The following is a 27,032-nucleotide window of genomic DNA, read 5'->3' on the forward strand; positions in this document are numbered from 1 at the left end:
TGCTGCATTTTCATCACTTTTTTGTTGCTTTTTCCATCGCTTTTCAGTTCTGTTTTCGTCACGCATCTTAGTCGCTCTTTTGTTGCATTTTTATTCTCGTTTTTGTCTCATTCTTGTTGTTATTTTGACACCTTGATACAAGCTTTTACATTTGGGCAATGTGAGGTGTAATTTTCATGTAGATTTACATATTCATGACCTGTGTGCTGTATGCTAATGCACATGTCAGAGGAGGTGCCAGCCTGTTACCTGAGAGGAGATTAGTCATGTTCTCTCAGTGGAGGCCATTTTAGACTCACGGACATGGTTAAATTAATCTAATCGGCTCATTTACTTTTTCTATCAAAATGATGTTTTCCACATTCCTGTTGGCTCTAAAAGGACAGCAGATAACCGTATAGTTATGAAAATGCTTTGATAATAATTGCGAGCAGTATTGCAGTGAAATCTAAAATATTCTACTCTTCTGAACTTTCCCAGGTCAACATTTTACAAGTGTTTTTATTTTTTATTTTTTTCGTCAGCTATACTAATTTAAACTTTTTATGTAAATGGTCAATTTTAAATGAAAAGAATCTCCAGTGTGGACTCCTTCCGCTTCCTGGGCACCACCATCACCTTAAGTGGGAGCCAACCATCAGCTCCCTCATCAAAAAGGCCCAGCAGAAGAAGAAGAACTTTATTTCTATAGCACCTTCCACAGACATAATCACAAAGTGCTTGACATGAGACAATTATACATTCACCCCATACTCGTGGTGTTGAGTTCCCCCTGGGAGAGACTGACTGATGTACTTTGTGGCCCATCCTCACCTCCACCATCTCCCTGTGGCCCATCCTCACCTCCTCCATCTCCCTGTGGTCCACCCTCACCTCCTCCATCACCCTGTGGTCCATCCTCACCTCCTCCATCAATATGTGGTCCCTCCTCACCTCCTCCATCACCCCGTGGTCCCTCTACTCTCAGGTTTATCTATTAGATTATTATTTTTTGCATGCGCTATAGAAATTACAAAATAATAATACAAATCTGAGTTTGTAAAGTTTGGCGATTAAACCTATTCTGATTCTGATTCTGAAAAACAAACGTCGATCTCGTTCACCTTTCTTGCATTTCCACAAATTCTCTTTCATCACCTAACAGTGTTTGCCATCATTCAAACCCTGAAACGGGGACACTTTGAGAGGCAAACAAACAAAGTTATTCCCCCTGTGAAAAATTTCACATCTAAAAACACACAACACACTTTCAAACAGCTTTACTGGGTCATGTTTTGCTTTAGAGCGAGTTCTGAGAAAAAAGAAAAAAAAAGTCTCCTGTGGTGGTTTCTGAACTAAAACGGGTATTTCTCCTTCCTCTCCTCTCTGCGAATTAAAAATAAATTTGGGCCCGAAGCAGCTACAGATGGCTTTAAAACCGACTTCATTCATTTTCTTCTGACGAGCGCCAAATGTTTCAACAGAAAATCCATCCCCTTGTTGTTCGGGAGCTCCGTCTCGGCCCACGCTGAAATTAATTTAGAGGGAGTTAATGGATTCTGCCCCGGACTATTTTTACTGCAGCGACCGGAGTTTGGAAAAGCTTATTCCACTTTGAAGAGGTTATGTAACTTCACCATTACTGAGCAAGTGCCCAAGTAATTGCTTGAAACTTGGCAGAATAAAGTTTGGTCTATTTTGTTGCTTTACCTTTACCTGTGAGGCAGTGGATTTTCTTAAATGTTTTGTGATAAAATTGTTTTTTATTATATTGCACTTATGGAAAGCACTTTGGTTCAGCACTATACAAATAAAGGTTGATTGATTGATTGATTGATTGATTGATTGATTGATTGTATGTGCTTGGAAGATTTGCAAAATGTCCCCATTGAGTTTACGTCGATTAAATAAACCAAAAATGCTGCCAAAACATCTGAAAAAACAATTTCCATCATAATCGTTTCAGGCTGTGACGCCCAAAATCACTCAAAACATTTAAAGTCTGGTTTAATTATGCTAGTTTAAAGGGACTAGATGCAAGTTGGTCATTTTAATGCCTCACTACTGCCTTATGCGTAACTGCAGGTTCTATATTCAGCTCTTGCATGACGGCACACACCTAAATTAATAATTATTTGAGTGACATTGCAGGATTTTAGTGGCAGGTGGTGAACAGGTGTGTTTGTTTGTTTGTAGGGGAAGGAAAATACTTAATTTTAACATGTTTAAACTCTGTATAGTCCCTTTCAAATCTGGCATAATTTCACTTAAATTCAAGGTTGTAAATGAAAAAAATATTGTCTCTAAATCATCTTTAGTGTCGCGCCGCGAATCCCCACTTTGGGAACCACTGTTCCGAGACTAAAAGTTACTGTTACTGTAACTGTTACATCCGTGCATTTCTTAGATACATGCTAAATTAATTCACCTTTGGAGAAACAACCAGGGCCCTGTATCCATGATTTTTTTGTTTGTTTGTTTACAAAATAACAATGAAAGGGCACAGTCAAAGTTAGTGAGGTCTAAACTCATTCTTAACTTTCTTAAAGGAATAGTTCACAATTTTTCCATACTGTGATATGTTCTTACCTGAGCTTAGACAACTTGATACATACATGTCTGGTCTTTGTGCCCGTGGAAGCTTCTAACTTCACCCCCGTTTGGAGCTATAGAAATACATTGGGAGAGTCCGAATGCTAACAACATCTTTGGGTTTCTGTGTGACTGAGGGCACGCACAAAGACCAGACAGGTACACATCAACTCGTCTAAGCTCAGGTAAGGACATATCTCAGTATGGAAAAACGGTGACCTCTTTCTTTATTGTTTTTCTAACAAGTCATTTTTCCCAAGATTGAGTTTATGAACATATTTCACTTCTTTCAAAGAGCAAAGTGAAGCTTTAGGTTTTTGTTTTTCTTGTCAAGATGATGCCAACAAGCAAGTTCACAATATACAGTATATAATTAAATGCACGGCGGTCTTTTATCTTCTTAGTTTAATTCCAACACCAGAAAAACACAAAATAGAATAAAATACTGGGCCTTTAACAAACACATTTATTTGTAGTCTGGTGGTTTGCAATAACTTTGCATTGCATGTTCCAAAAGGTTTTATCCCCCACTATAGGTCTCCTCGAGTGTGCATGTGTGTCTGTGTGGACATTGATTTCTGCCCCACTTTGCTCTTTCAGAACTGTGTGCAGTAAAGGTGCAACATGGTTCTAAATGCCATCTGTTTGCTCTGACAGGTCGATGCTCATGAGGGAGATGTGAAAATGTGAAGCTGCCTGACATTTTGACAAGACAGACTTTGATATGGACTGTTACAAAAGTGATTGAAATGCCTGTGGATGCAGCATAGCTCAATATAGACATTTTTCCCCATTCCACATTTTTATCAATCACAATAACCTCATATCGCGAAAGGAGTGCAAAAGAATGGTTTCTCATGTTTCATCCCAGCGCCAGTGACGTGTAGAAAGTATTTATACGCGCTTTACATGGCCGTGCCGTTTACAAAATGAAGTCTAACCAGAAGCTGGACGTGGTGATGTGAATGCAGAGAGGGCTGACTGAATGGTTTGGATGCTGCACGTTTGAGCGCTCCGGCCCAGGGTCAGGGAAGAGTTTGGGCATGAATATTTAAAGATGTCCGCCATGGAGGATCCTGTTTCCTTTTGTGGAGCTGTCAGTCAGAGGAGAGGCGAGGAGGAACAGACCGGAGCAGAGGAGGATACAGCATAAATCAAGCAGGAATCCATCAATGTCCAACACTTAGTTTGACAGAGGACAGAAGTTATACGAGAAATAGAGAAGGTGAGGGAGACTAACTTTCATTCTTTTGCTCAGTGAAGCAATAGATGAGCTGACAGAGATTCAGCATGAAGGCTGTGGGTTCAGTGTTACCTGTGTAATAATGCCCACTTTGAAACTCAACACATTTTCCATAATATTCCTCATGGACTATCAAAAAATATAAATCAAACAAATATGATGTTTATCTGAAACTTTCTAGACCGTAGCTGTTTGCTGTTCTTTCAATTATATTTTTTAAAACTGGATCAGGATTCAAGGTGAGTGCGCCTTTTGCACTTAAACTCCACTCATTTTGTCAATAATAATAATAATGTCGGAAAAAAGAAGGTTGAAGCGTTCACCAGGATCTCCACTGATACACTTTTCTCGATGAAGTGCTATCGTCTTTCAGGTTCCTGTTCAGGCCTATGGAGAGTCCAGCATATCTCTTGCGATGAATAAAATGACGCACTGGAGAGCGAGTTTCATTTGGATAATCACATAGAAGACATTCATAACTATCCATAGGACGTGGAAGCTGCTTCAGAGGAACTGAAACAACAGTGAAAAGGGCCTTTTGTCTGAAGCGTTATTTCTCCCTGATTCCTCTTGTTATGTAGTAGACTCGGCACTCTCTAAACGTAAACCTAGACTTAAGGTTAATATTTTATTTAATTTTATAGTGGGGAGTGAATTGCAATATAAAAGTGGAGCAGCATTGATATAAACCAGGTTTATTATTTATCACAAAGGGCTGAGTTGTCGTGTTTGTCCCTCTACGCTCCAGTGGTGTCACCTATTCAGCTTTACGATTATGTTGGGTTCCCATTTTTGGTCCCTGCTGTTATTCTATGGCTCCCACGATTGTTGGTATTTTTCAACATTGGTGTTGAATGTATGGAGCCTAATATGGGCAGGGTGTTGCTACATTAAAAATAATAAGGCTCATTAATACAGAAGCGATCAACCCAACCTCCTTACATGAGGCAGGACACGGACATGTTCACTCCAATCAGAGAAACCAAAGGTCCAACCGGCAACATCCCTTCAGCGAGACGAGGAACATGAAAGGGGATTTAAGTCATTCGCTTTCATTAAAATGTAGTCCTTTAAAGATTAAGGCATTACTAATATGTCTTTTAAATATCCAGCTCTCTCAGGACATTTGCCAGACACATAATAATTGAGGCGGTTGCCTTGGTTTAAACGGCCTCTTTGTTCAGAGCAGTTGGTTATGAATTATGTAATGCAGAGATATCATTTACCGGGACAGACGGGGGGAGGGGGGGGGGTGCACTGAGGGGGTAACGACAAGCGACCAGAGACTGCAGCGTGAGAGGGGATTGAAGGACTTGTACGCAGCGGAAGGAAATGAACTCATTTGGTTTCAAAAAGTGATTTTTTTTTTTTGCAGAAGATGGGACCATAGCATCCTGCTTACTTCATCACATTTTTGGAATAGAGTCAGAATGAGACACGTCAGAATGGACATTTTTACAACTTTCTGACCGCTGTAAGTGAACCTAATTCAACAGAAGAAGAGTTTTGTAGAATCCAACAAGCCGGTATATTGTCAAAATGTGTGTTTTCAGCTGAGAAGCAAGACAAGGTTTTTGCAACTTTTCATTCTTCCAGGACTTTTTCGTGGAAGATAAACACCATTTTTATCGTTGACAGATGACACAGGGAGGCTGTAGAGAGGGAGTGCTGTGGATTGCAGTGATGTAGCGAGTGGGACGACCGGTCTGAAGGCAGATTTGTGAAACTAAAGACACGGAGTAATCGTCGAGGAGCAGCAAACCCAGAAAAAAAGAGGTAAATGTCCCTCTCTCTTTTCTGTGATACTTCATTCATCAGTGCTGCTGCTGCTGCTGCGGGAGTCAAGAGGATAAAAGCTGAGCTGTACAACGATCGAGTAAACACAGTTATTTAGATGAATTGTAAACATTAAATTGTATTTTATCTACAATTATTCATGACATTAAAGTCTTGTTCACCATTAGGAAACAAGAAGCAGTGATGTCACGCCAGCGCCTTCCTCTGATTGGTTCGTCTGGAGGCAAAACTACCAAAGCTACATGTGAGTTTTTGCTGCTGTTGTTTTTGAGTTTTTCATAATTTGAAAGAGAAATACTTGTCAAGAGGTTAATGGAAATTAATATGGACAGGAAGTACTGGTGCCCACAACTTCAGCTCAGAGGAGCTAGCGTAGCCTCATCGTGCAACCAGCCAGTACAGAAACAACAGGGACCGATCGTATTCTTGTTGTGCTGTGGCATTGACAGCACATCTGCACAGCGCCACCTATTGTTCTGGAGCAACAGCTTTTTTTTTTCACTCATAGCCCCCACCTGAACCGAGCACCTTTCAACAGTTTGGCTTTACCCAAATCTAAATGCTTCTTGAAAAAAGTGTCAAAATCGAGACAAGAACGAACAACAAAAAATAATAGAATAAATCGACAAAAACATGACTAAAAAGTAATGGAAAAGCAACAATGCCACAATAAAAAAACCTGTGCGACTAACACAACAAAACAGTTACAAAAACGTGACAAAAAAGCAGCAAAAATCTATGAAAACATGACAAAGAAGAGACAAAATGTGACCAGAATGCTGTAGCACCACAGCAAATAAGTTACCATCTTAGCTTTCAAATAAGCCGTTATACATATGCTGTAAGCTCCAGTCAAGAAGCTTTTAGATTTGGGTAAATTCAAACCGGAGAAAATGTGTTTGGGTAAGGGGGTAAGAGGTTAACAACATTCGCTTTACCCACAGCAACACAGCGCCCCCCTCGGTCCAAGGCCCTGAAGCGCGCTCCGCCTCAGCCGTCACTGCCGGTGTCTGACTCCAGCATGGCTCCGTGGGGGAGTCTGGACCTGTCCGAGTCCTCGTTCGCCTCTATATCACCTCCGAGACCTCCCAGCGCCCCTCCACCCCCGCCCCCCGCCCCTCACACTACACCTGCATCACCGCAGAGAACCAAGAAACAGACCCGGGACCACTCGACCTCCTCCGTCAACTCTTACATGTCCACCCCGTCACCGGTGCAGGCGGCGCACGACACAGGTGAGGCCAAAGAAGGCAGGTTTAGTAAGATGGGTTTGGTCTTTGGTCTTTTGAGTATTGTCACGTGTTCACTGTGGACAACGTTTGCAAGTACCCACAAACACTTGGACACATTTCCATGGTGAATCTACAACATTACATTCTGCACTCTATCGACCTGTTAAACTGTATTGATGAGATAACAATTGTCTCTGATGTGTTTTGTTAACCTCTTAACCTCCACCTGAACCAAACTCATTCTCTCCAGTTTGAAAAACAACTGTCTAGATAAGTTTTGTAGGTTAGGGTTCACTTTCAAGTGAAGCGTTACTCTGGCCTATAGGCTGGGACCATAGACTGTAAAAAAAAATGGACATCTTATGCTCACTCCTCCCCGTTTACCAGATTGACCACGGCCGTGGGGCAATTCATGGCGGATTTACAGGCTCCCCCTCCCCAGCTCTGACGAAGCATGTTCCTAAAAAGGACATACGGGCGGGATTTTCACCGTAGACTCGGCCTTTGCGTGACGTGTAGCTCGTGCTGCTCCAATGCTAACAGTCCGAGCCTCGTTAAATACGAGATTTCAAAAAATCATATTACGAAAACCAGCCTGGTTTCATATATTGTTATTAACCCAGCGTTATCTCAGGAGGAAGATCTAGCCTCGTCTAGTGTTGAAACAATTGAAACCAGGCTTTAAAGTAGTTTTTAACGTGTCTAAACTCCAATGCTTTTCAATGGGGGCCTAGCGGCGATATGGAGGTACTGCAGCAACGGCGGAGCAATGGCGGCCCCCACGTTTGTGGTCAAAAAGCAGGGCAGCCAGCGGCCATTGGCTGGGACCTTTTAGATTTGGGAAAAGCTGAACTGGAGAAAATGCTCTTGGTTAAGGCGGGGGGTTAAGAGATTAAAATACATATATATTCTTCACATTTCCTCTGCAATGATTCATGAGGTCGCCCCTATTCTCATATTGTTATCATTGCAGTCACGGGGAAGGTTTGATTGTTCAGACTTTAAGAAAATATGTGAAAGGAAAAGTGTCAAGTTGTAAGTCTGAACCTTGGACTTGCAAAATCAGACTTCCATCACAACCTTTTGCCTAATTCCCAGCTGTTCTGAACTTTTGTCCTCGGCAATAACATTTATACTTTGGTTCATTCAACTCTCAGTGGATTTACCCCAAATCCCTAACTCTTATGGAAATATTTGTCTCTCTCCATGAAACCCCCCGCTCCCTGTAGGTGGCGCCGGTCGCATGTTACGCTTGAAGCGCCGCCCGTTGCCCCAGCACCGCGCCCCTCGCCCGCCTCGTCTGCCTCCGCTGCGTCCGGTCACCAACCTCAGCTTCTCCAGGAGCTTCACCTTCTCCTTCTTTGAGCTGCCCCTGTACCAGTCTCCGCGCTGCAGAGCTGAGCGCACCAAGAACCTGCTGCTGCTCATCAAACAAGTGCACTTCTGACAGACTCGCAGTGCACTGACAAAGACCAACGTTCAATCCAGTGTGCTCGTTTTTAACACGTCCAGGAGCATTAACGCTGTCATTTCATTTTGCTCGAGCATATATTGTGAAAACCAAATCAGAAAGGAGTCAAGGCCGCAACAATTTGTATTTGTATAGTGTTAGTAGGAAACCAAATTAATCTATTTGCTTTTTTAACCTCTTAACCCCCGCCTTAACTGATTTGCATTTTCTTTTTCTTTATCTTTTTCTTTTCTTTACCCAAATGTAAAAGTTTGCACACAGTGGGCATTTACAGTGGGCCCCCCTTTAACTTTTCGACATTTTGCCATACTTTGGGCCATAAACAGAAATATATTTAATTCAAATTTTATGAGAAAGACACTGCACTATTTGTGCAGTGTCTTTCTCATAAAATTTTGGCAGAATGGCAAGAACAAGCCATTTTTTTCTGTTTGCCAGAAGCCACATGGAGGCTTCTGGCAAACAGAAAACGGGATTTCTTAGGGTTTTCTTTTAAAAATGCCACTCTGCCATAAAGTCCAGATTTGTGCAGTGTACGACTAATAGTTGTTCTGTGGAAAGTTTCCCCCACCTGAGCTGTAGCTCTCTGCAGTTCATCCAGGGTCATCATAGGCTTCTGGGTAACACCTCTGGTCAGTGCTGTCCTTGTTCGGTCAGCAAGTTTAGGAGGACGGCCGAGTCTTGGTAGTGATGTCAAACTCTTTCCATTCCTGGATGCTGTATTTAACTGTACTTTGAGAGATGTTCAAGGAAATCTTTTTATAACCTTTTTCCTCGCATTGTCGTCACCTTTTTGACATTACTTCCCATTGCTTTTTGTCACTTTTTTGTTGCTCTTTTGTGGCATTTTTGTTGCTTAATTGTCACTTTTTCTATCACTTTTAGTTGTTGCTTTTTTGTCACTTTTTTTTATCACTTTCATTGCCTTTTTGTCTCGTTTTTGTTGCGTTTTCATCCTCGTTTTTGTCGCAAGAAGCTTTTCGATTTGGGTAAAACCAAACTGGAGAAAATGGGCTTGGTTTCAGATGGGGGTTAAGAGGCTATTTTTTTTGTGTTGAATATCAAGTTTGCTACTGCATTACATTCATACCATCCTAGAGACGAAAAGAAAACAACATGCTTTTGAAAAAGGCAAACATGTTGATCTGCTTCTGTGTTATTGTGGACAATGCAAGAGTGAATAAATCTTTGGAAATGAAATTAGCTAATGGTTTTATAGTGTGACATATCCGGCGCTTAATGAGTTGTTGCTGATCCATTTACAGGGGCGGACTGGCCATAGGTCCATTCTGGAAGAGCACAGAAGGGCCACTGGCTCTAGGGCCACCAGTCCCGCCTTAACTGAGCTTTACCCAAATCTAAAAGCTAAAAAGAAAAGCATCAAAATAGCGAGAAAAAGAGGATGAAAAGTCAAAAAAACATGAGAAAAACACGGACAAAAAAAACCTACAAAAACGTGAGAAACACAAAACAAAAAATGATAGAAAAAACAACAAAAATATGACAAAAATGTGGCGACGTGACGAAAAGTTTCCATCACTTTTGTAGGTCTTAGCTTTCAAATGAGGCGTTACATTGTTGCTCTCCAGTCGAGAAGCGAGTCTAAAAGGAATTCTGTGGAGCATGGTGTACCACAAGGTTCAATTTTGGGACCATTATTATTTATGTTAATGATTTTGCTTCTGTTTCTACGACCACCTTTCCAGTTCTTTTTGCTGATGATACCAATTCTACAAAATAATAATAAAAAGCCCAACTGGGGAAAATGCACTCGGTTAAGGCGGGTGGTAAAAGGTTAAAATATGTATTTGTGGAAGTGCACAATTACGCTAATTTGGGCCAGGCTGGTCAGAGTCCAGGGCTGTTTTTCAGTCCCAGTCCGCCCCTGGTTGTTGCTGATCCATTTAGGAGATTGCTGGACCATGATCGCAGAAAAGTGTCACAACAAACCAGACTATATTTCAACTTAAACCAGTCTCTCTGTGTACATCAAAGCAAATGCTCTTTTGCCTTGCTTACAACCTGCCATTAAAGGACACTCGACTTCCTCTGACGCTGTCCTCCCCGTTCCCCTCCACACCGCTCCACACGTGCGCACTGTGGCCCCACGTGCACTGCTCTGACGTGCACTCCCTCGCGTGCACGCCCCTCTGAAAGCCGAGCCGACATAAAGGCCCCATTGATTCTCAGTGTACAGGGCTGTAAAACCAGGGTCAAGGCCTCACGTGTTGAACTGTCTAAACATGACACAACACTTTTTTTTTTTTTTTTTTTACTCTACGCACGATCCTCCATTCACTTCTCTGCTCTGGTGAGCCATTTAGAAACACCTGTTGGACAATCTCACGCTTTTTTTTTTTTTTACATAGCAAAATGCATTATAGTTACAGCTGTAGTTAACGTTGGTTGAAATGGAGAGCAGTCAAAGTAATGGCCTTTCGCATTGTTTGGTCTCAAAAAGTCTGAGTCTACTTTTGGATGAATCCCAACTGGACTTGCTCGGACAAAGAGTGGAGGAGAAGAAGCAGCCATTTTGGACCAAAGTGAAGGCCCGTTGTGGGTGAGTCTTAAAAGACAGAGTTTGATTAATATCTAATATGAAGCCGATGTAAACAATGAGCTCTTGAAGTGATTGGTGGAGAGGAACACCGTGATTGGCTGAGAGTGACACATATGAAAGGAAGAAGGAAAGAGATGAATACAGTCTTTCTGGTTGAATTTATGCGTCAAATTTATGAGATATATGATTTGTGGTAATATCAATGAACAACTGGGAACCTCCACTGTACCATTTTTTTTGTACAGTGTTCTCATTCAAGGTTGGAAACTTTTAAAGGAGCTATATCATGCTATTTTAGCCATTCCAAAGTTAAGTATAGGCATTTATATGATATATTGTACCTCTACCACTATGGAGCACTCATTTTTGTGATAAATATAAGTGTTTTCTGGAGGTATTTTTCGAACCCGGAAGACACAACGCTTCGATCCAGTTAACTCCGCCCCCTCTCTCCGCACATACTTTACCGTAATATAAATAAACAACAATAAGTGAAGTCACTTCACGATGCAGTTATACGGAGTTGACATCTGCAACACAGCTTCATAAATGGCTAACACACATGCTAATATGCTAACACACAAGCTAACCCGCGTTTGGATTGACTCACCCTCTGGTCCATCGCTGTTTACATTATGGGACTTGCGTTGGTTATAAAAGTTAATCCACTTTGATTCTGGCGAAGGTTCCCCAAACATCCATCAGAGACAGTCACAGAAAAACAATATTTTGGTGATAGTCGCCGAATCCAGGAGAAAAAAACAGCTGAGTGGCCTCTTCTTGAAAAAGGCTGAATAAACTCCTCGTCCTCGTAGCCAAACGCGCTTCTTTTTCTCCGTGACATGATCGTTAGTTAAGAATAAAGAACAGGTGTGTCAAGAGTAGGTAACGAGCTCCATCTTCACAGCTGCAGCGCAAACATGACTGATCTGTTCAGACGCGATGTGTTTGTTTTGGCCACAGCTGACCTGGAAGCACCTCAGGCACATCCTTTTTTTTTTTTTTTTTTTTTTTTTTTTTACTCTTTGTTTCTCTCTTACGACAGAAATAATGAAAATGCTGTTTTACAAATTAAAATCAGGCCATAAGCATAGAATTAAGACATTATTACAGACGTCGAGCACTTCCGTTCCGCTGTTACGACACAACTGAACACTCAGTCGTTCACCAGGAGAGGGCGGAGCAGCTGCTCAGAGAGCAGGATTCAGGAGGATTACTGGGAGCTGCGTGAATGAAGCCACAAACCACTCTGGGGGTGTTTTTGATAAGGAAATAGCATAACAACATGGCTAAAAGCAACAAAAAGTCGATTTTGCATGATATAGGACCTTTAAGACTTATTTAGTTTACATGCTTACAGTGGGAAGAAAAAGTAAGCACACCGTTTGGAATTTCTCCGATTTCTGCCTAAATTGGTCACTATTAAACAGTGTCTGCTTATACTAACACCACCCAAACATGTACATTTTATCACGTTTTTATTGGCCATAACATGTAAACACATACAAAAACACAATGGCAATTTTTTTGAAAATCAAGCCTTGAAATTGGCCCCACCATGTGACCCCCCCTGGATTTCCTGGTCCCGCTTAGGAACCTCTTACAATGATTCTCTTCAAGGTGCTCTGGATCCAGGATTAAGTCGGTAGTTCTCAGTCTGTTCCCGGTTTTGTCCTGGTTGCCCAACTATAACCTCCGCGAGAACACATTGGGAGATGTGGTGTCTGGCATCAGCGTGGGCATCCTGCATCTGCCGCAAGGTGAGTCACTGATCGGACTTCATCTAATGTGGATAATGTTCTTCTCATCGTGGATAGATACAGATGGCATCTCGTCATAGAAGGGGGCGTGGCCTTGCCAAGGGGGAAAATAGAATCTTTTGGGAAACACAATTTTTTACTCTATTTAGCCATTTTCTGGTGTATATATGAACTTATTTATCACATACACAAATATAGTCAGGTGTAAATCGGGCCCATATGGATATTTTCTCACAGCAGAAGTGAAAAAACGGCAATTGTAGCTAGCACTAGCTAACCTTTAGCATTAGCCCGATGCTAACATGTAGCATCCTGTTAGCATTCTCCGTTATTTATGTATTTATGGGCTGTTGAACCACTTTGCTCCTCTCCATGTCTTTGTATGTTTACTTAGGAGAAAACTATATTCATAATTCATCATTTGTTAAAGTAGTTTTTGAATATTAGAGAAAGTTTAGATTTTTTCAAAATTGTTTTCCCCTTTAACTGTTTTCAAACATGACCATATATGGGCGATTCCAGAGATGCCGTCTGTATCTATGCTGAAATTATTGGCATCTGCATCGAGAGAAGTTGAACGTGACCCTGAGGATATTTTCCTATATCAGTTTTAGTTCACAATGGTTATTTTGAAATGTTTCAGTTTGATTGACTAAATCTCCTAGGTTAAAGGCCCTGCTCCTGATACGTTGTTTAAAACCGATGAAAGAGGAAGCGAGTGGAGCTGTGGTGAGGTGGTGGTCATAACTCATTCTAATTTAACGATTTCGAATGTCTCAATAATGAGTTTCTAATCACATTTCAAGCACGGAGCAAAGGAAATAAGCCTTAGTGTCACAGTAATGCTCACAACAACTATCCTGCTATAACAACCGATGTCTGATGTAATATTATAAGCTACATAATGTGGTTAGTGCTTGTTTGGCCTCTCATTGAAAACATTTTACTGTTTCTGTTTTGAGGTATGGCCAATGCGATGTTGGTAGGTGTCCCTCCTGTTTGCGGTTTGTACTCCTCTCTGTATCCCCTCATCATCTACTTCATCTTTGGAACCTCCAAACACCTCTCCATTGGTAAATATCACTTGTACTGTGTTTTGTGCTGCATCATCCTTGCACTACAATAGTGTCTTCCTGCATCAGGCACCTTTGCGGTCTTGGCCATTATGAGCGGTTCTGTCACAGCTAACGTCGAACAGAATCCTGATATTACAGAGACTGATATGGAAAAGGCCAAAGTCAATGTGGCCATTCAGCTCGCCTTCATATGTGGACTCATGCAGGTAAACATCCACATTAGTGTACAAATACTGTTTAGCATTCGCATTTATAGAATTATATATGTATTGTGATTTCCAAAAGCCCAGAAATGTGGCACTGGCTTTTGTATTTTAGCATGAAAATAAGACACTTTAAGGTAATTTTTTTATTTTATGTTTTCACGTAAAATAATATTGTGGGTGTAGCTTTATATCACAGACTTCATTTTTTTTGTTTTGTTAATAAGACTTGTTTTTTGTTTTTTTTAAATAACCAAAAACACACACACATACACAAATAACACTGAGCAGACTATATAAAACAAATTAAACATGAAATAAATAAAAGATAAACATGAAATAATCATAAGATGGGCAAACCATGAAAAAACAAAACAAAACAAAATAAAATGATTCTTCCAACGCGGGTAACAACATCAAAGTTAAACACGGTATTATTCATCTAAAATATTAGGCTACTGTAGCTGATCCTTTAATAATAACATCTCTAAGATTTCCTGGTAGGTGATCTATAAGAGGCTGCCAAATATCTAAAAACAAATCATCATTTCCCTCAATTTAGCACTTATCCTTTCCATTGGCAACACTTTAAAAATCTCACTGTACCACTCTGTGACTGTAGGTGGTTTGTCCATAATCCACTTGTTCAATATACTTTTCCTAGTCAAGGAAAGGAATTTTTTCAATAATTTAGAAATAGAATATGTTGTTTTAGTTGGCAGCCCCAATAAAAACTGACCTGGATCTAAGATAATTTGGCATTTTAAAATTGCACCTATCTCTTTGGCAATACAAGACCAAAAGTGTAATATTTTAGGACATGACCAAAAACAGTGCATATATGTCGCCGGTGACTGCTTACACTTAAGACATGAAGAAGTTTTATTTAAAATGTAAGGGGTCCTATGCTGCCTATGAAAGATTCTAAATTGCATTTCTCTTAATCTGTTACTCAGTAAATATCACAAATAGTTTTTTGCCAATCAGCTTCAGTATAAGTAAAACTTATATCTTCTTCCCATTTCTTAATAAGCTTCTCAACACTATCCCCAGTACACTTTTGCAAAACACCAATGGGAAACAAACCCCTTTAATAATTTAAAAGTAGTCATAAATCTCTCAAGGGGATTAAGTAACAGACTTCATTTTTAAAGTTTGCATTATTAATGTTGTCATTTCTCTCATTTCATGTTTTAAAGCAAAATGTATTTATGTTTTTAAGTTTGTTTACCTATGTTTGAAATATTGTGTTTTATTTAAAGTTAGTTGTTAAGTTGATGTCACTGACGTTTTCAAGTTGATTTTATTTATGTTTTAGCTCTGTGCTGACGTCATGTTTTATGTTTTTAAGTTGGTTTATTCATGTTGGCGTTATTGATATTTTAAAGTAAGTTTTAATCCTGCTTTTAAGTTGATTCTGTTGTTTTGTAAGTTGATGTTACGGATGTTTTCAAGTTGGTTTTATTTATGTTTTCAACTTGATGTTTATGTTGTGTTTTAAGTTGCCTCTGTTGTTGCGGGGGGGGGTTGCGTGGTCATGTTTTATGATTTTAAGTTGGTTTATTCATGTTGACATCATTAATGTTTTTAAGCTGGTTTTAATCATGTTTTTAAGTTAATCAAACTGTTTTTTAAGTTGATGTTGCTGATGTTTTCAAGTTGATTTTATTTATGCTTTAAAGCAGTACTAAGTAACTTATTTACCTTAATAAATCCTTTCCGTCGTCCCTGTGGGGGTAATACAAGTGTTTATGGGATGATTGGAGGGTCTTTCATCTCCCCCTGGTCTCTCTGGCCAAAAAACCATGTTTGCAACTTGACTGCCACCGGTGCAGAGAAAGCAATACACACTAATGGAATCACGAAGAAGAAGTTAACATGCTAACGGGCAAAGCTAACTGTGGGCTAACGTCACTTTAAACCGTATTTACAGCCAAGTTTGAGTGAAAAAATATATTTCCATTGTATAATTGGATGCACATTAACCCTCTCTCCCTTCGCCTTTCCTGTCAGCGTCGTATTTACTCTCCAAGACAATTAATAAGTAAAAAAATCGTAACTTGCTACTACACCTGCAGTTGCACTAATGGCCTCTAGGGGGAAGAGTTACTTAGTACTGCTTTAACTCTGTGTTTATGTTGTGTTTTTAGTTGTCTCTGTTGTTGCTGGTGGGTGGTGGAGTGGTCCGATGGCTGTCTGCCCCTGTGATCCGAGCGTACGTCACTGCGGCTGCGATCCACGTCCTCATCCTGCAGCTCCCTCTGATGATGGGCATCCAGACCCGGAGACACTCCGGACTGCTGCCTTCGATATGGGTCAGAACTCAACATGCACCTTAAAAAATGAGCACAATCTCCTCTAGTATCAAGATTCCTCATCAAATATTGTAGTAATGCAGGTAACTTTGTTTGAGTTTCAAAGCCTGGCCCAGACTCAGACTTTTACAGTTCTGTATGTGTAAGCTCACAGAGGGTTGAAGACGTTAAACTGTGCCCGTCACTGTATGGACCATCTGCATGCTTTGTAGTTAAATGTACAGAGAGAAAAGCCCTAGGAATTGAATGAGGGACCTTCTTCTTACTGTGTGTGGTGAAGGCAAACCACTAAACCCCCCATGCTCTTGTTTGTGTTTGTGCTAACCTGCCATAGTGAAGGATGCTTTATAATAAAAGTGTACAGGAAATCAGCCGCAGACTTCCACCCACTTTAGCCATTGCTAAAGAGCCAAGGACACTGCACTCACAACTGGCTCCTCTCAGTTTGTCCGACCTCAGTGTGTTCAGTAGAGCTCCTCTCTGCACAAGAGTCCTTGGGCCACACTTTGAAGATTTACCATTTCACCCTCTGCTTTATGTAACTGCAGCTGAACACTCGCAAAGATCCAAAGAGTGCCACAACTCACTGCAATAGAGGCGTTGAGAATACTGCAAGAAAAATGAAGAAATACATTTGAACAGCCGTAACTTAATTCAATACATTCATAATTTTTTTTAATCTAATTTGGTTCAGAAGGATTATTTCAGATGCATTTTCGATCTTATGAATCTCACATAAAACATGAAACATTCTTTAGGATTCAGGGACTTGATAGTGCATCAATGGGTGCAGAAGTGACTTGCACCTCAAAGCGTTCAGTTCCCGGATCGGATGGGGTCTTTGGGAGTGGAGTTTGCATTCTCCTTTCTCATTCTCCATTCTTTCATTTGTCCAGATTTCCTCTTAATACTTACTGACCAAAACATGTAGCCCATAGCATCGCAGCATTGTATTAACCATCCATCTCTCATTTTTTGTATGATGACAAATAAAGCATTTTCACTTTTGGTGCAATATTTATTCAATCCTCACTCGCTGGTTGTTCTGCAGTCTATTCTCTGTTTATATTTGTTGTTTTGTTTTCCGCAGACTCTGTTGGACGTCTTGTATGGAGTCTCCTCCACAGTCCCTGCAGCTCTGGGCCTCTCTTTGGTCTCAATGGTGGTTCTTATCGGAGGAAAACTACTGAACGACAAATTCAAAAGCAAACTTCCTGTGGCTGTGCCCTGGGAACTCATTTTGGTAACACACAGATGAACACTCTTTTCAAACAGATCCTGTCTCATATTCTTTGGTGCATCAGAAAAAAATCATTGTACTCCTGCATAATCCCTACCAATTCGAGGGGGTGGGGGGTAAAGAAGTGTATTCAGTTCAGTTTAATCCCGTATTCTGGTGCTTATCACACGGAGGAAGAGGTAAATTAATTATCTCATGCACCTGAGGAAAACACTCAACACTAAGGGCTCTCCAGTAATTAGGCCACAGCGCTCCAAAGAACTTGACCCATTTTCTGTCGCCCAAATCATGTCACTGTCAGACCTGATGGTTCCAGATCCCACGGAACTCTTGCGTAACTCCCTCCATCATGAGTCAGTCACAGAGAAACAGGCAGTAGGTCCATCTGTGAGATTGGAGGTTAGGATTTTGTTGTTTCGAAATTGATAGAAGTTTTTTGATGTTTTCATCGGTTTTGATCTTGTTGTGATCTCTTGGAGTGACTTTGGGCTACTGCACAGTAATACTATGGTAATAGATTAGAAATAGCCTTTTTTTTTCCCGTTTAAATGTATATGCACAAACCTCTTAGCATCTCCCTCTAACATGTTTGAGATCATTATTTTATAAAGAAAATGAATTACCTTTTAGTTTAGTTTAGTTTTAGTCTATTTTCAATCTATTACTGTGCAATTACAGTGCTGTATAGTGTTCTCAAGATCAAATAGATTTTTGTGCTGTTTTTTGGCCAACACTCTAATCCAATTCACTGTGTTCAATGATTACTACCCTTAATAAATTATTACTTAATATGTAATTGATCAGGAATGAATCATTTATTAATAATGTATGTCTTGTGCTTCAGATCATCTTGAGCACTGTGGTGTCGGTGAAGCTGGACCTGAGTGGAGAGCACCATGTGCAGGTGGTTGGCCACATTCCCACCGGGTCAGTAACGGCCGTCAGTGTTCCGACAGATTGACATGAAGGGTAAAGGACTCTGCTCAATTTGACATGATTGTGACTCTGCGTTGTCTCCTCAGCCTGTCTCCCCCCACTCTGCCGTCGCTCTCCGGCCTCTCAGAACTCTTCCTCCCCGCACTCTCCGCCGCTCTTGTCGGATTCAGTTTCTTCTCTGTCGTGGGCACCATGTTCGCCGAAAGACACGGATACAAAGTGGACCACAACCAGGTACTGTCCTGGTGTGGGAGAGCAGATGCAAGGTAGTGACTGCCTGCTTAAGATGACACCAAATGCAAGCTTGTGTGTGCTCGAATGACGTATATATCCACCAACAAGAAGTACTGATCAACCCTGTGTGTTAGGAATGAGTTTGGACCACAACTACAAATTCAAAATGCACGGGAGCACGCACATTTTAAGGCTTTAAGACGACCCAGCAGATTATTCTCAACTTCCAAATGATGTCACGGTCTCAGTCAGGCTTCGAATGAACTGACATTCTCATATATTACACAACTCTCCATGTGTCTCCTCTACCGAGAATAACAGACAGACGGCTTTGATGAGGAGTGTTGGGTTTCCCACATGGTGGAGCTTTTGCATACCAAAAGTGGACCACTAGAAGCTTCCTTTCATTTTGAGCTTGATGTTTGTTGTTTGTGCATTTGATTGGTGGTGCAGTAACCACAGCTTTAGTTACATCATGTCTACACTGTCTTCTCTGCAGGAGCTGTTGGCCCTGGGTCTGTGTAACTCAGTGGGGTCCATGTTCCACTGCTTCACAGTCAGCTGCTCGTTCTCCAGAAGCAGCGTGCAGGAAAGCATCGGGGTCAAAACCCAGGTCACTCAATTTAAAAACAAAACTCAGATAAATAGAATGAAATGCATGACTGTAAACATGGACGTTCGATGGTCGTCTCAACGCAACCTACTCTTGTGTCAGATGTCAGGTCTGGTGTCAGCGCTGATGATTTTACTGATTCTGCTGAAGATCGGACATCTGTTTGAACAGCTGCCAAAGGTAAATGTGTCCTGATGCGTTTTGTTAAAGGTGCATTATTATTATGTGCATATTTGACCGTGTAGTGACCCAGAGGCTATTTGAGTGGTCAACATGGCGCCTTTACTTTCCATCACAGTGGTCTACAGGACGCTCCAGGATCAATTGTTTGGAAGGTTTTCACTGCTGACGGAGCCTCACACCAGAAAACCTGCTAAACAAATGATCTTGGAGCGTTGTCGAGACCACCGTGATAAAAACTACAGGCGCCATGCGGACCACTCATACAGCCGCTGGGTCACTACAAGGTCAAATCAACGTTTTCTTATCGCTTAAAAAGTTGCATAATGCCCCTTTAAATTTAGGGCTTGACATTATAGGTATGTACGTAAATATTTTATAAACATGACCTTTTTGTATTCCCCTAATAACTGCGGTGTATGACAACAAGTGAAAGCCCTACACTAACCTCAGTAGGACTTTCCTGGTTGTATAAAAAGGTCAATTGATGTCCAAATCCGTGCTAGTGCAGCCTCCAGGAGTTAAAGCTCAGTGACTGAACTCTTTGCTTTCAAATGACTGATGGCATCTTTGCACAATTGAGCTTGTGTCCTTAAATGTAGCTTAAAGCAACCCATGCATCCATTATCTTTAACATTTTTTCCTCATGGCCACTGTGGCTGCTTTTTTGCCATTTAGGTCATAACAAGTCATACTTAAAGGTGCATTATGCAACTTTTCATGTGGTGAAAAAAAGTTTGACCTTGTATTGACCAAGTAGCTGTACGAGTGGTCAGCTTAGCGCCTTTACTTTCCATCACAGTGGTCTCTAGGACTCTACAGGATCAATTGTTTGGAAGGTTTTCACTGCTAACGCTGCTCTCACCATAAAATCTACAAAACAAGTGATCCCAGAGCGTCGTAAAGACCACCTTCATCGAAAGTAAAGGTGCCATGCTGACCACTCATACAACCGCTGGGTCACTACAAAGTCGAATACGCACAAATATCACCTTTTTTTTCCTCAAGTTGCATAATACACCTTTAAGTTACATTTGTAAAATGTTGGTAAATGTACAATATATATTTATAATGTACAAATAAGATAATTTGTCTCATTTACATTAATGTAGATTGCATTGACACTGATCCATATGCACATTATCTGCATATTTTTATGAGAGTACAGCCTGTACACACTGAAGCCTACCTCTAGAGTCTACAGTATAAAATCCACCTGGCAAAAGTGATTAGTGGAACTTTAAGCAGTTACTAACCTAAATGAAGGTCTACTGTTACTGTCAAGCCCTCAGTACATTACATTACTGCCTTGTTCAAATGCATGCTCCTGAAAACACTGTCCTTCTTGCCTTGAGTGTTTATATGAGCACATTCTGTGTCATCTAATACTGATTCATGTTCCTCAGTATTTTATGCTATGATCTTGTTGTAGTCTGTGTTTTGCTGACTCATCTTGTCCCTGTTCAGCCCATTATCATGTTTGTTACTGCAGTGCGTGCTGGCAGTGGTGATTGTGGTTAATCTTCAGAAAATTGTGATCCAGCTCAAAGACGTGTGCGAACTTTGGAGGAGAGACAGGACAGACATGGTCAGTCACCTAGAAACATGAACTTTTTAATCCAAAAAATAAATCGATATGACAATTTACTGTTTTAGTAATTCTGCATGTCACACTTCATTTTACACTTGAGTAAATGGCACTTGTTGTTGCAGTGCGTCTGGGTGGCCTCGTTCCTCTCCACTCTGATCTTTAACCTGGACCTGGGTTTGGCCGTGTCTGTGATCTTCTCTTTGCTCGCTCTGCTCTACAGGACTCAACGGTCAGCTCAGGTTACACACAAGATAACAGCTAAATGAGTTCAAACAAACATCAAATGTTGATGGTTAAGGGGATAAAAGGATGGCTTTTCCAAACCAGCTACGTTCAGTCTCTGCGCTGTGTCCTTGGGATACAAACTTCACCATCCTTGCTTTGTATGAGTGTGCTGTGTGAGTGAGTGACTGGAGGGTTTGCAGAAAAGCTCAGGTCACAGGTTGACAGCCATGTTTTTGTCAATCAGCTCCCGGGCAGCTGGGAAAAAACAAAAATACCATCAGACGCAGGCAGTGCTTATTTACTATTTAAGCAACTTTTTGGTTTAATTGTACTTTATATATATATATATTTTTGGATCTATTCATTGGAAATAGAATAATGTTCATGTTATTTTGTACTTTGATCATTGGATTACATCAACAATAATTATACGTAGACATTTGGCTTAAAGCTGCATTATGCAACTTTTTATGCACAAAGAAAAGAGTTGATATTTGTGCGTCCTGACCTTGTAGTGACCCAGTGGCTGTATGAGTGGTCAACATGGCGACTTTACTTTCCATCACAGTGATCTCTACGATGCTCCAGGATCAATTGTTTTGAAGGTTTTCACCGCTGTCGGAGCCTCACACCAGAAAACCTTCAAAACAAGTGATCCTGGAGCGTTGTAGAAACCACGGTGATGAAGAGTAAAGCCGCCATGCTGACCACTCATACAGCCACTACAAGGTCAAATATCAACTTTTTTTTCCACATAAAAAGTTGCATAATGCAGCTTTAATGCTCAAACATTATCTCTGTACTAAAGCAGTATCTACACCAAATACTTCTGACTATTTTTTATTTTTTTTGCTATATTTGACTGCTGTTTTTGCTCTTGTTTTGACTACTCGATTACGTAATTAAATCAGGCAAAAAGACTGAGAAATCATGAGAACACACAGGGTAATTTTACAAGTGGTCAGAACAACAATGTTCGCTCTATTGTTTGAGAACGCCTGACCCTTTTTCATTTTCTGATACGTGGGTCACTCTCCTCATCTGCTCAGCGTTGTTCAGCAGATGAGTCACTGTTTACAAAGCTAGTGTCCCTCTTCAATTCTGTTGGTGAATAATCTGGATATTTCTTCTGAGTTTTCATGTTGTCGTGCTGCATGTTTATTACCTTGTTTTCAGGTTCTCAGCTGATCCCCTCATTCTGGGACAAATCTCTGACACGAGCCTTTACAGGGACGTCCGAGTGTTCTCACAGGTGATGCAAGTGAAATTTTCATTTAACTGCATGTACGTGAACGCCGTGGATTGTTTCACCTGGTTGCTAAATGAATGCCAGTCAGCTCGAATCAAATAAAGGGGATTTAATTATCCAGTGTGGGAGTGTAAAAAGCTAGAACGCCTTGACCTCAATCTCATCCAAAAAGGCACCTGCACATATACGATCCATGTGGTGCGTGTTGATGTGTGTCGTTGAAGCTGCTGTGTGTCTGTTTACCTTACAAAAAATAAGGGCATGTTCTTGCAGCTTTTGGAGCGTCTAACACACAGTATCATTATCAGTCCCTAAACATTCCTCTGCATTCTCTTCCCTCCATCTCCAGGCCAGACCAGTCCCAGGGGTGTGTGTCCTGTCCTGTCCTGGTCCGCTGTACTTTGCCAACACCGACGAGGTCTTCAGCTCTATCAGAGAGGTATGAACCTGCATTGACACTCAGTTACTGACGGCATGACAGGTTAATAGCGTTCTTGTTATCTGGAAGGGCCCGACCAATGTACAGTATAGCGGCTGGTCGATATCATCGGCCAACATTGCCCTTGCCAACATTTTGCCGATAATGGCTGATATTAATTCGCCGACAACTTTTGCGAATATCTCCGAAACAAAAAGTGATAGGCACATGCTGTTTTTTTTTTTTTTTGGATCAGAAAGACAAGGTCAGAGAATGAGCACCTTAAAAAGTAGCAAATAAAATGATCTCTGGGAAGCTGTGCGAAATTGCATTGAAGATTTGTGCTCCCTCCTTTTGCAGAACTGCTGCTAAACAAATGAGATGTATGTACAGCTAAATTAGTGCTGATATAGTGAAAATAAATGCAGTTCAGGTTTATAACATTAACCATTTATGAGGCATATGTCAGAGGTAATAATGGCAAAAAGGGCAATGATTGTACTTATTTATTTGCTATTTCTGTTTTTGCGTTAGCTTGTAGCTCCCCAAGCAACGCATTAGCAACTTTTCCCAAAGATCTACTGGCAGTATTCATGTTTATGGGCCCCACTCTGTTATGTGAATGAGGTGAAAGTGAGGCATGAATGGGTGCATTTTTGTGCATAATTAATTTACCTCTAAAAATGTAAACAGTTGAAAACAATATTTGCCAAAAAATAACGTGGCTCATCTTGAATTCTGCTGCTCAAGAGGTCCATCATTGCAATGATTATGTAAATACAGCTCCAAAATGATCAGTGTTTGTCCTGATGATGTTAGTGCAAAACACCTAAATGCTTAAAGATTCAAAAACAAATTTAAGTTTAAAGCAGTACTATGTAACTTGTTTACCTTGATAAATTAATTTTAATAAAGTGTTAATGGGATAATTGGGGGGTCTTTCATCTCCCCCTGGTGTCTCTTGCCAGAAAACCACAATTGCAACTTCACTGCCACCTGGTCGGAGCCACCAATACACAGTAATGGAATCACGAAGAAGAAGCTAAAAGGCTATCGGGCAAAGCTAACAGCGGACTAGTGCCTCTTAAAGTATTTACAGCCAAGTTTGAATGAAAAAAAAATAGCTCCATTGTGTAATTGGATGTACAATATTCCTCTCTCCTTGTCTTTTCTGTCAGCGTAGTATTTACTCTCACGGACAATTAATGAGCAAAAAAACGCGACATGCTGCGACACCTGCAGTGGCGCTTATGAGTTACTTAGTACTGCTTTAAGTTTATGATTATAGCCAATTTAGAGATTAAAAAAATACATCGAATGAAATCATTAATCATATCCTCCTTCATAATTCTATAGGTGTGTCGGGCCTTAATATCTGGTTTATGTCTCATTGCAGACGGTAAAGAGCTCCATGATTCCGTTGGAGGGCCAGTCGTCCCCTCTCTCTTCTTCTCAAAGGCACGCTCGGTTCCTCATCCTGGATTTCAGCTTAGTTCAGTTCATAGATTCTGTGGCTATGAGAGCTCTCTCTAAGGTAACACACTTTTTACTTTCTGCGCAATGTAGTGGGGATGGGATTATTTCGTTTTGCACAACCTGGCAACCATTCAGGGCATTTAGATCAGGGATGTCCAAACTTTTTCCTTCAAGGGCCTCATAATATTGAAGTTTATAGGACGTTGAGGGGCACAAACCAGTGATCAATGCAGTGAAACTTTTAATTGGATGCATCATTATTTAGCATCTAAGTCATTATTTAGACTTAGATGCTTCATGGAGCTCAGTCTCACAAAAAAATGCTTGTTTCTGACGCTTTAATTATGCCAAAGGATTTCATTTGCAGCAAAAAACGACCATCTTTGGCCATGTGTACCGAGTATTGCTGTTTAACCACATTACTGTATAGACTATGAGTTTTCCTTTACTGAGTAAATGTTTAGTTCTGTGTTGGATTTTTTTTTTTAAAACTGTTTAACTGATAATCTGCACACATTTAGGCATATAAAAAAGCATTAATTTTACGAGGAATCTAAATTTGTTGCATTTCTTTGCGTCCTATAGTCACTCGAATAAAAAGGCCCCGCCGGCCGCCGCACAGAATCAAAGAAAAGCAGTAAAAAGCAGAAACTTTTAAGCACCGCCGATTCTTGCCAACTTTAACATCTACAGAATATGTCCACTCCTCTGTTCCCCTGTCCTCCTGCGCAGTGGAGCAGGTCTGAACAACGATCACGCCTATTTTTATCTCGCTGTAATTGAGTGTCTGAGAGCTCGGACTGGAGTGGTCATTAAACACTGCGCTCCGATTGGATCGTCTGGTTCACAGCCGCGCTCTGATTGGACGATGCGCTTCGCAGTGATGGGAACCTTGCTGGATAATGGCCGTGTCTGCTCGGCCTATTGCTCCCCTGTGTTTTATTTTAGCGCTAAACTGTTTTTGTGCTTTTAAAGGTGATGGAGGAGGTGGAGTCCGTGGGAGGCACAGTCATGATAACAGCGTGCTCAGGTCAGTGCCATGGTTTTCCACATTTAAAACACAATTACATCAATAGAAGCACTTGAAATCAAAACAAACAGGTTCAGAATAAGAATCCTAGAGGAAGGTCTGTTCTACAATGTGCAAGAGAATCTAGAGCAGCGTTTTTTCAACTGCGGCGCGGGGACCACCACTTTGTTCATTAATGAGTCTATTACCTGTTTATATATATCATTTTGATGGGAATAGTTATGGTTTAGGATTATTATAATTGCGTTATTATTATAATAACTTGCTTGTGCTGCTAAAGTCCCTGATCAGGTGGCTCAGTTATGGTTTCATTTAGTTGTATGGTTTTATTCTTGGTTTAGGCTGACCTCACTGTCTTATTTTCATTGAAGACCATCACCAGGGTTTACAGGCATCAAGTCACGGTGGTGCAGTGGTTAGCGCTCGTCCCGGGTTAGATTCCAACCGTTCTGTGTAGAGTTTGCATGTTCTCTCCGTGTCTGCGTAGGTTTCCTCCGGGTACTTCGGTTTCCCCTACCACTAAAAACATGTGCAATAGGTTCCCCCCTGGAGTTAATAAATCCTTCCCGTAGTCCCTCTGGGGGTAATACAAGTGTTAATGGGAAGATTGGAAGGTCCCCCTGGTGTCTCACAATTGCAACTTCACCGCCTCCAGGTCGGAGGTGCAATACACACACCCTGAGGAAACCCTGAACACTAAATTCAAGTCCTAATAAACTGCGGTGGTTCCCAAACTTTCTGGAATAATATCCCCCTGGGGTTTTAGATCAGTGCCAGTGTACCCCCTGCTCTGACCAGTCTGTGAATGCAACTAACATCAAATAAAATAACATGGTGTGTTCAGTTTTAGAAGCATTTATCAAAAGGTTTATTGTATATAGTAGATCAATCTAAACTTCATCTAAACTTGTTCACTTTCCCTGCTCTTCCTCCAGAGCCAGTCTTATGTCGCCTGAAAAGCTCTGTCTCCAAGTCACACCTGTTTCCGTCCGTTGACTACGCCGTGCAACACTGTGCACAGTCGATGGCAGCTCATGCGGAGGTAGATGCATCAGTTTGTGTGGTCATACGTGCAACATGACTTATGTTTGTAGAGCTGAAACACAGACCCTGACATGGACTTTTGTTTCATTTGTTTTATTAGGAATGCAGCCCATAGTTACAACAGAATAGTTCCTGAAGATCTAAAATATGTCTCTCTCTTTCACAAACATGGAGTCAACACACAGAGCCAACATTGTTTACAGGAGATCGTAACTTTTATATATGAATCTCTATCTTTCACCTTCAAATACCAAGACAACACTGACAGCAAGGAGAGAGACAAGATTTCAAACGTGTAGTGAATCTGCCCTGGATTTGAACCTGCGCCGCTGCGGCCTGCGCTCTGATGTGTTACGAGCCGCCAAAGCCACTACTTTCCTTTTTTTATACTTTGCAGACAGCATTAGTAAATATTTGATCCTGTTTGTTATCATTCTTGAATAATAAAAAAAAGCAAATTAATTATGAAAAAAGGCCTCGTTCTGTCAGCCAGTCCAGGTTTATGTTTGTATGGCTACACTTTGGTCCCAGTTTCCCACTTTTGTGCACAAGATAAGATAAGATAAGA

General features: G+C 40.9%; 2 protein-coding genes across 2 annotated transcripts; both read left to right on the top strand.

Annotated features, from left to right (window-relative positions):
- Positions 1 to 5,676: 5,676 nt before the first annotated feature.
- Positions 5,677 to 8,359, top strand: LOC306964662 (uncharacterized protein). Its single transcript, XM_079558745.1, has 3 exons — positions 5,677 to 5,855; positions 6,556 to 6,846; positions 8,073 to 8,359. Exons 1-3 carry the CDS (start codon positions 5,795 to 5,797, stop codon positions 8,288 to 8,290), a joined length of 570 nt encoding a protein of 189 aa, XP_079414871.1. The 5' UTR covers positions 5,677 to 5,794; the 3' UTR covers positions 8,291 to 8,359.
- Positions 8,360 to 10,733: 2,374 nt separating this feature from the next.
- On the top strand, positions 10,734 to 26,882 carry slc26a6.1 (solute carrier family 26 member 6, tandem duplicate 1). The gene is made up of 18 exons (XM_079557844.1): positions 10,734 to 10,874; positions 12,495 to 12,634; positions 13,597 to 13,707; positions 13,777 to 13,916; positions 16,064 to 16,228; positions 17,319 to 17,471; positions 18,313 to 18,395; positions 18,491 to 18,638; positions 19,138 to 19,251; positions 19,354 to 19,431; positions 20,924 to 21,019; positions 21,145 to 21,251; positions 22,424 to 22,499; positions 22,846 to 22,935; positions 24,311 to 24,448; positions 25,366 to 25,420; positions 26,356 to 26,462; positions 26,565 to 26,882. Exons 3-18 carry the CDS (start codon positions 13,599 to 13,601, stop codon positions 26,577 to 26,579), a joined length of 1,674 nt encoding a protein of 557 aa, XP_079413970.1. The 5' UTR covers positions 10,734 to 10,874; positions 12,495 to 12,634; positions 13,597 to 13,598; the 3' UTR covers positions 26,580 to 26,882.
- The last annotated feature ends 150 nt before the right edge of the window (positions 26,883 to 27,032 follow it).

Source organism: Gobius niger (genome assembly GCF_951799975.1).
Source record: "Gobius niger genome assembly, chromosome: 6".
In the NCBI taxonomy this organism is placed as follows: domain Eukaryota; kingdom Metazoa; phylum Chordata; class Actinopteri; order Gobiiformes; family Gobiidae; genus Gobius; species Gobius niger.